Genomic DNA, 9,827 nt, shown 5'->3' on the forward strand with positions numbered 1-9,827 from the left:
TAAAATCTCATCTGATGGAATCAGGCTAAAGAAATGGATATTTCCACATATCTTTGATTTTTTTAGAATTTCTTTAATTTAAAAACCTTGCAGATCTACAAGAGATAAGTTTGATTTATTTATAGTATAATATTTTATTATTTAAAAGAAGAAAATTTTGATAAAAAAAAAATAGAGCCAAGTTTATTCATGGTCAATTCTAAAATGGGTTTTAGGTATGGACATTAATTAGAGATTGTGTCCAACCAATTTTGGTTCGATTTAAACTCAATTCCAACTTTCAATGAAAACAGTGAAGAGCACTAAACACCCCTGTGTGAGTGGCCCAAGATGTACTTAGTGGGAGTTGAACTTAGAACGTTCGAGTTTAAGACTCGTACCAAGTTCGTTGCATATCAACTACGCTACCCCTTTGGGTTATGTAACTATTAGACTATTGTGCCATTTTATCAAACTTTAGTCCAAACTAAATCATTGTATCCATCTATTGAACTTTTTTTTTTTTTTTAAATAATCAATCCCTCAAATTTTGATCAAAATTAAGCCCTTGACTTACGAAGTGGGGGAAAATTGGATGAAAGGGCAATTAACCCCAAGGGGATAGTCGAGTTGGCAAGGGATCTTCGTCTCAAGAAGCGTGTAGTTCTAAGCTCAACTCCTCTTACTTTCTTAAAGCTACTCGCATGGGGGTGTTTAGTACTCTTCACAACTTTCAAACAAAGTTAAATGATTTTTATTTAACCTTAGTATGACTCGATCCATATGATTGTGAAGTCAATCTCGACCCACGGGATTAGTTAATTGGACCATAGAGAGGTCAATTCATTTGTTCGTCTAAGACCATAGATAAGGCTAAGCCAGCTAACCATGCATGTTACATGTCATGGCCCGAATTTTGGACCAGACTAGGGCAGGCCAGGCCAGGCCAGGCCAGGCCATTACGCATTTATAAATTAACTTAGCCCTATCCAATTGACTTTAGTGTGGTCCAGCATTCTAGTTATGCTTCTTGGTTCTTGATTTGTCATCAAAGGCTCAAAGGTCGCGGCGTAAATTGATCTAATTCCGTTACGGTTCTGTCCCTTAAAGGCCAGGATCAGATCTGGACCAATAAGTTAATGGGTTTCAAACCTGAGATCCAACGCTATTAACTAATGGATGAATCTCTTCTTCAGTTCCTAATCCCAGACACTACTATAGTGTCCAAAATAATTTAGGGTAGACCATAAAAAAAAAAAAAAAAAAAAAAAAAAAAAAAAAAAAGGGTTATAAAAAATGGACTCCAACTTTCTAAAGGCATCCATTTTGAATAAATATAAATATTTGTAAAGCCTCACATGTCTTAAAAGGCTTCCAATGAGATAAAAGGAATGTAGTAATACCTATTGAGAGAATAAAGTAGCTTATTTGGCTCAAAACATAATTAAATACAAGGTCCTAAAGCACATATATAAATTTTATGGGGGAAAGCTCTTGACCTTTGACGAAATAAAGGTATATGAATCGAGTCTAGATTTGTGACTATGGTTCAAGTAAGTGGAACTGATTAATTTTTGAATTGATCAGAGTTAGAATTGGGATCCCCTGATTCCCATTTGATTTTCCATCTGATTCAATCGTAATCGATGATTCCTCGAACCATGCCTACACTACTCTTCCCACCCCCTTCTCCCTTAGATATTTTTAAGCCAAACTTGTTAGGTTGGAACTAAGATTATAGCAATTAAAGTTGGTAAGGATGGGTATAATTGTATTATTACATGGATAACACATCTCCTATAGAAAAAATCTGTTTTTTATTAAAAGGGGAAAATAAACAGAAGAAATGAAAGAAGCATAAAAATGTGAATGCTCAATATGTAAGGTATCTCCATCAATGCATGGTTAGTGTCCGTACTCTATTATGCCTGATTTAATTTATATAATAAAGGCCTTTTTTTCTACCCAAAAAAATATTAACAAGTGCCCTTTTCAAGTCCATGCATGAAAATACTTATTTTGAAAAGTGAACACACCAGTACCACTTAAGCTTTTTTCCAGCTTTTGGAAAAGATCATTTTCCTGGTAGTCAGTCTTTGCTCTATATATTATGATAGTTGGATTAAAAAACTTTAGATATACATAAAGTTCGAGAAAGTTTTCAAACATTTACAATGTTATCATTGGATTTTTTTAATTTTTTGGTGAAAAAAAATATTTGAAAATTTTAATGGGAAGTTAGGTGCAATAAAGTCTTCTTTTCAGAAAGGAATCCGATGTTTCAACGAATTTATGAAACATAAGGTGAGTACGAAAAAGACCCGGTGGAAGTCAGACAACGAAAAATTCCATTGATCTATAAAATAACTAACAATTGCGAAGTAACTTCATAGAAATAATTTGACCAACAAATCTAATATTTAAAGTGCCACTATTAAAAGGAGAAGAAGCATCCAGTTGTGTGTCATAAGGAAAAATACATTCTAAAAGTATGACGAATAGTTTATTTTTGGGGTGTGAATTGAAAAAATATTCAACTAAAAAGCATGCAATAATAAGAAGCTGAGAAAGTTTTCAAACATTCTCAATGTGTCATTGGATTTTTTAATTTTCTTGGTAGAAAAAGGGATTTGAGAAATTTAATAGGAAATTGGGTGTGACAAAGTCTTTCTTTTTGGAAAACGATCTAATGTTTCAACGAATTTCTGAAACATAAAGTGAGTATGCAAGAGACCCGATGGTAGTGAGACAATGAAAAATTCTATTGTTCTATAAAATTACTAACAATTACGACGTAACTCTCACTTGACTGAGACATAGGCCTTACGAATATCCAAATCTATCACAGTAGTCATGGGATGGGATCTCAGATCAAATTCTCTAACCTTCTTAGAGCAAAGTACAATGTTATCATTGATACATCTACCTTCGATAAAAACCAACTGATTGGGCTAACCAGGTCAATCACAACCCTCTTCATCCTATTTGCGAGAATCTTCACCAGAAATTTATATAACAAACTGCATAGAGTAATATATATATATATATATATATAAAAGCTACTATGCGGACACCCTCTACCTTAGGGATAAGGGTAATGAAAGTGTGGTTCACCTTGGCAATATGATCAGGGTTGACAAAGAAACTTCGAATGGTATTAACAACATCATATCTAATAACATCCAATGCAACAAAATAAACCCATTCTAAAACCATCAGGGCTTGACGCCTTACTGGCTCTATGGGATTTGACTGCAGTCACAATCTCCTCATCGGATGGCTAGGAATCACGCGTGAAAACAGAGAAATCATCTAGAAATTTATTAAGGATGTTCAGGGGAAGGAGGTGCCTAACATGGAGATAATACAGACCAAACCCCTCTTTGAAGAAACTCACCCTTCTGAAATAATAGACTCATTATCAAGGATTTGAATACATCTTTGCTTTAGGAAACTAATTGCCGAAGAGTTTTGATTAGCTTTTGGAGTCCTATCAAAGTAAACAGAAGGGGAATCACCAAAGTTGAAGCCAAGAAATAAGTACATTTCCTTTTTTTTTTTTTTTTGGGTGACGAAGAAATAAGTACATTTCAAAGCTTAAAAGAATCATGTGTTTTATGCTTTGCCATTCACAAACTTTTGGTGGACACTATTGCTAATTTTTTGTATTTTATTTTTTTATCATAGTTTTGCATTTACAATAATTGATTTTCATAAAAGTATGTAATGGAATTATGCAAAATTATACAAGAATGTATTACAACTTTCTCACATACGTAGATAAGATTATCTTAATGGTCCACCTAATCCTACCACAAGACAAATGATGTGGCATTTCAAGTGTTGGATAGATAATGGACAATTTGGTTATGCCACTAATCACAAATTCAATCATATACCCCCATGTGTTGGCATATATGTCTATGGTACTCTAACTACTATAATTACTATGCACTTTCCCATGGTTTAGGGCTTTAGGTGTGTTTTTGAGAGCTTAGATGTAAATCATTAAAAATCAGAAAATGTATAAGAAAATAAAATCAAAGATTCACAAATCAATGATTTTGTTATTTTTATTTATTTATTTGTTTTTTGGTGTGTGCAAAGGACCCACTAGGAGTCATACAATGGACTTAGAGAGGAGTCAAGGAAAAAACCCATAGAGGGGTTAGAATGGGGCCCAAGCAAGTCACCACCTTCTCAGAAAGCAAGAAAGATACTAATAGTTTTGCCCCTAAATAGTAAGAACCAAATTTGTGTTGTTAAACAACCAATCTTCATGTATTGGTACCCACTAGAAACCCAGATCGACATGATTTTTAATTTGTAGTCAATGGGCAAGGCAGGAGTTACAAAATATGTGTATGTAGATGATTATAGATAACTATTATCTGAGACCAAGAATTGGAGGGAGGGGGAAATGACCAAAGTCAAGAAGTTTTGCATATTAGTTAACAAGTCTCTGAGCAATTTTGGCATTGATGGGAAGACAATCGGCAAGAGGACATAGGAGGCCTTCCCTATCCTTAAGCTTGATGCCAATTTGCAATACACAGCTGAGCTGAGTTCATATGAAGTAGCTCTATACTAGTTATAGTACTGGTTTCCAGTTATTCCATTTCAAATTGTTTGGATGTTACTAGGATTGGGGTCAGTCTTCTAAGTCAAATTAGCCAATTATTTTGATTTCATGATTTCATTACCGACCCACCACACAATGACCAATGAACCAACAGATCCAATCCACCACCAACAATATTTTACAGTATAACTCATACTTTTATGTAAAGCATTATGAAAAGAAAAAGATCTTCTTCTTCCCTTAATCTCATAAACTCAGGGTCAGATAAAGCTGCCCCTAAAGCCACGTCAAAATCGTTTACATTGAGGCGGTGAGGGGTAGTGAGCATTCAACAGTTGAATTGTATGGTCGAATACTTCTAGTTGTTGAATGCTCACTGCACCTCACCATTCATTGAATGTTCACTGCACCTCACTACTCACCGCAGACAATTTGGACTCCCTAAAACCTTAGCAAACATGAGAAATAGAAGAAAAAATCACAATTCTAAAAATAAGTAAAGCATTTTTTTTTTGATAATCATTCTTCAATTTTTTCATAGTATCACAAGCTTTGTTCAAATCTTGTGTCTCATGGAAAGTTATAGGCTATCATTGATTCCTAACCCTTCCTTCACCCTACAGCCAAGACCTTTTCTCTTGGGTGTGAGTCAGGTTCTCGTGTGAGAACCATTTTCATACAATCCTGATCCACACACGTGGAATCCACAATAAGAGAAGATACCATGTGTGTGGATCAAGATCATACGAAAATGGTTCTCGTGCCAATACCTGATTCGCTCTCTTTTTTCTTTTTGTAAACTCTACAACCAAGACCAGAAGTTATTTAAAAGTGAGTTTTAAGTTTAGTAGAACTACTAGAATACTATATCACAATAATGCAATCCATTATGTTCCTCCTGGTCTATAAATATGAAGGCTCCCATCAATCATTTTACAAACCAAACTTATCCCTCAAAATCATCCCCACCTTTAGTTCCCTTGAAGGCATAAAAATATGTCTTGGAGGTGTTTCCTCATCTTCATACTATCTTTGTTTCAAATTTGTGCCCTTTCTTCATCTTCTCCTCTTGAATTATGTCTCCATGATGAGAGGTACGCTTTGCTACAATTGAAGCAAAAACACTATCATGTCCATCAATATTCCAATTACTACCATTCTCTCAAGTCTTGGAAGCCTAATACTAATTGCTGCAACTGGAAAGGCATCACTTGCAATAGTACCACAGGTTATGTAGTTGGCCTTGACCTCTCTGATTCATCACTACAGGGTTCTGTCCAATCCAATAGCAGCATCTTTCAACTTCATCACCTTCAAATGCTTGACCTCTCGTGGAATGATTTGACTACGTTGCTCCATCTAGGTTTGAAAAACTCTCCAGGTCAATGCATCTCAACCTTTCCTACAATTTATTTTCAGGACGAATTCCATCACAAATATCACAACTCATAGATTTGGTTTCTCTTGATCTTTCTTTCTACCATTTTGGGGGCCATGTCCCATATGAAATGTCACAACTGACCAAGTTGGTTTTCCTTGACCTCTCTGGCTGTTGGATTGGTTCTTTTGAGCAAGTCTGAATTGACTATGGGTTTTTTGACCTTGAAATCCCTAATTTAAGAGCATTTGTCAAAAACCTATCTAACCTGAGAGAATTGCATCTTGATGGGGTGAACTTGTCAGCTCTAACGAATAGGGATTGGTGTCATCACTTATCATCTACACTTCCTAACCTCCATGTATGGTAAATGAAAAATTGTTCACTTTGGGGTCTATTGGATGCATCCATCTCAAACCTTCATTTCCTCTCTAAGCTCTACCTTCACTGGAACCAAAATCTCTCTTCCACAGTACCAAATTCTTTGATGAACCTCACTTCTTTGACTATCCTAAGTCTCTAGGATTGTGGATTCCATGGAGATTTTCCAAGAAATATTTTCCTTCAAGCCAACTTGACTCATATTAACTTATCTGATAATCCTTTCCTTGTAGTTCATTTGCCTAAATTCCCTTATGTCAGCAGTTCTCTCCAATATTTGGGTGCTGGCAACATGACATTCCAAGGGAAGTTTCCAAGTTCAGCTGGGAATCTCAAGTTTTTGAAGGAAATATATCTCCCAAATTGCAACTTCTCTGTACCAATTCCTCCTTCCCTTGCAAATCTTACCTACCTTACCATGTTGGATCTTTCATATAATAGTTTCAATGGTCATATTCCTTCCTTTTTCGGGTGGAGATTTCCTAATCTTAAGGAATTATTTTTGCAAGAAAATTTGCTCCAAGGGCCTATCCATTCTTATTTGTTTTTTCTCCCATCAATGTCTGTGTTGTCCTTGTCCAATAACAATTTAAGTGGGGTCATAAATGAGCCTATTCACAACACTTCTTTTTCTTTAGCAGAAATTTACTTAAGTGGAAACTACTTGAAAGGACAAGACCTGATGAGATCAATTTCCAAACTCAAAGCAACATCTATGGTTCTTGACCTATCATTCAATGACTTCAGCTACATAAGGGGAAGATACAAATGTTTTGTTTGATAGTTTGTCCATCAATGGTAGCCATGACGACTTTGGCAATGGTCAAATTCAGTTTTTGTGGATGAGCTCTTGCAATATTAGCAAATTCCCAAGTTTCCTCAAGAACCAAAAGGAATTGGTTTGGCTAGATCTTTCTAGTAATAGAATTGATGGTGCAATACCCAAATGGATATGGCAAAACAATTTTTCCCACCTAAACCTTTCTAACAATTTGTTGACAGGTATGGAATTGCCATTATCTGATCACTCTGTCATCTTTGCAAAACTTGATCTTAACTCAAACAAGATACAAGAGTGTCTCCCAACTAATAGTGAGTTTGTGTCTCCTATCTTAGGGAATCTCTCGTCCCTTCTCTTCAAAGCCAGCTTCTTTTCAATTTCACATAATAATTTAATTGGAAAAATCCCTTTCTCAAACTGCAATGCAAGTAATCTGGAATTCTTGATATTGTCCAATAACCAATTGAGTGGCACCATCCCAACATGCCTTGATAGTAGAAATTTGAGGGTACTAAATTTTGAGAGTAACAAATTAGATGTTCCTATTCCTCTTATTTTTAGAAGTGGATGCGGTCTGCATGCACTTAAACTCAATAGAAACATGCTTCAAGGACAAGTTCCAAGATCATTAGCTTACTGCAAGGAATTGGAGGTGTTAGATATTGGGGTCAACCAGTTGAATGATACCTTCCCATATTGGTTGGAAAATCTCTCTAAATTGCAGGTCCTTGTCATGAGATCTAACAACTTTGATGGTCCCATTGGACAACTCTCCCATGTTCATTCTCCCTTCCCATATCTACATGTTTTTGATATCTCTTTCAATTATTTTACAGGAATATTACCATTGCAATATATTCTTCATTGGAAGGCAATGATGAAAGATGTGAACAATTCTAGATTGCATTATGTCAGTTTTCAAGGTTCTGAATACTACTATCAAGACACAGTTGCAATTGTGCTCAAGGGAATCTACATAGAGATGGGTAGTATCTTAACAGCCTTCACCACTGTAGATTTATCCAACAACAAATAAAGTGGAGAGACTCCAAATGCAACAAGCAGCTTAAAATTACTTAAACTGCTCAACTTGTCAAGAAATAGCCTCACAGGTCAAATTCCATCTTCATTGGAAAATCTAAGAGAACTCGAGTCATTGAATCTTTCAAGAAACGCTCTCTCAGGACAAATCCCTAGCCAATTGACGAGTTTGACATCCCTTGCAATCTTGGATCTATCTGATAACAACCTCACGGGGAGTATTCCGCAAGGCAATCAGTTCAACACATTTCCAAACACTTCCTATAAGGGTAACATAGGATTATGTGGTTTTCCGTTGTCAAGGAAATGTGGAACAACAGATGGAGCATTATCTCCAATGTTGACATTGCAACAAGAAGAAGATTCAACATGTTTACTTGATTGGAAATTTGTCATAGCTGGATATTGCTCTGATTTGACAATTTGAGTGGTCATTGGACAACAATTGTTTTGGAGAAGCAACCGATATTTTATATTTTGTTTGAGAAAAGAGGATTCAAGTAGAGCAAAGAGTTGAAGAGGAAACACAACCGGAGAGGGAGGGAAATGAATCAATGTTAAGCATTGTAATAAATGAGATTTGAGTAGTATATCATAATAAAGTGTATCTTCTTTTCTATGCTCCCTCTTTTATTTATGGTTACATGTTTAAGGGAAATGAATCAATTTTAAGCATTGTAATAAATGGAATTGTGCCTTCTTTTATTACTAGTCTTTTTTTTTTTTTGGGTAAACCTTTTATTACCAGTCTTGTACACATGAAAAATGCAAGCATGTGTTTAGCATTAACTTTTAAATTAAAACAAGACCTAATGGGAGCATTAGCGAAAGAGAAAAGACAATTTTCAATTAGTTTTTTTTTTTTTTTTTGGTGGTATCATATGCAATAAAAACCAAACTGTTGATCTAAAAGAGAATTTCATCGACACAGGAGAAAAAAACCAAAATTCTTAATTATTAATTTACTAAAATTAACTCTAATTTTTTTCCCCATAATTATTTATTCGGTGCACAATAGAACGGTTCTTGGTCGAGTGGCTTCCGTGGTAACATCCGGGTCAATGGAAAGGTAGGTGGAGGCATCGATCACAAGGAGGTAGGGTGGTATTTTCGGGCTCTGTGTCTTGGCATAGAGGGTGCGGTTAGGGACCGTTCTTTTTCCCTTATGTATATGTTTACATTTAAACTGAACCTGATATCAAATCAATAAGAAACCAAAACCAAATCTTTCTTTTATTGGTTTTGCTTAGAATTTCACTTATTCTCACACTGAAATCAACTAAATCAATCCAAACCGACCGATAAACACTGCTAGATGGGACCGATCAGATTGAGGTTCATGCATTGTCATTTGTCCATATTGACTAGGATTTGCTGTGATCCTTATTCCTTAATGGGTTAGGTTTAGGCTTGTTAAATTTTTAAATGAGCAGACTTTTGCAATGCATGGCTCATGCCTCATGGGAAGCGGCAAGTTATGGTGGGTTTCATATTTCATCAACTCCAAAACTTAAAAAGGAAAGTTGTTGTGCAGGTGGAGACTTGAAGGGAGTTCGGATCAAGTTCACGTACGGGAATATTCTAGTATGTCCCTGGTCTGTAGATTTGGAATCCACTCTCTTAACTCAATATTTAATGGATTCTAAATCCATGGATCAGAGACATATGAGAATGTTCTCGTAGGT

At 35.5% G+C, this 9,827-nt stretch overlaps 1 protein-coding gene across 1 annotated transcript; it reads left to right on the forward strand.

The window, feature by feature from the left end:
* The first annotated feature begins 7,324 nt into the window (after positions 1 to 7,324).
* Positions 7,325 to 8,569, forward strand: LOC122065269 (receptor-like protein Cf-9 homolog). Its single transcript, XM_042629066.1, has 3 exons — positions 7,325 to 7,856; positions 7,938 to 8,087; positions 8,214 to 8,569. The coding sequence occupies exons 1-3, from the start codon at positions 7,325 to 7,327 to the stop codon at positions 8,567 to 8,569; spliced, it is 1,038 nt and encodes a 345-aa protein (XP_042485000.1).
* The last annotated feature ends 1,258 nt before the right edge of the window (positions 8,570 to 9,827 follow it).

Source organism: Macadamia integrifolia, unplaced genomic scaffold (assembly GCF_013358625.1).
Source record: "Macadamia integrifolia cultivar HAES 741 unplaced genomic scaffold, SCU_Mint_v3 scaffold1945, whole genome shotgun sequence".
NCBI lineage: Eukaryota > Viridiplantae > Streptophyta > Magnoliopsida > Proteales > Proteaceae > Macadamia > Macadamia integrifolia.

Coding starts and splice junctions, on each gene's coding strand:
- LOC122065269 (XM_042629066.1), top strand. CDS start 7,325: ATGGAATTGCCATTATCTGATCACTCTGTCATCTTTGCAAAACTTGAT. Junction 7,857..7,937: donor GAGATCTAACAACTTTGATG/GTCCCATTGGAC, acceptor ATTATTTTACAG/GAATATTACCATTGCAATAT. Junction 8,088..8,213: donor GGGAATCTACATAGAGATGG/GTAGTATCTTAA, acceptor ATAGCCTCACAG/GTCAAATTCCATCTTCATTG.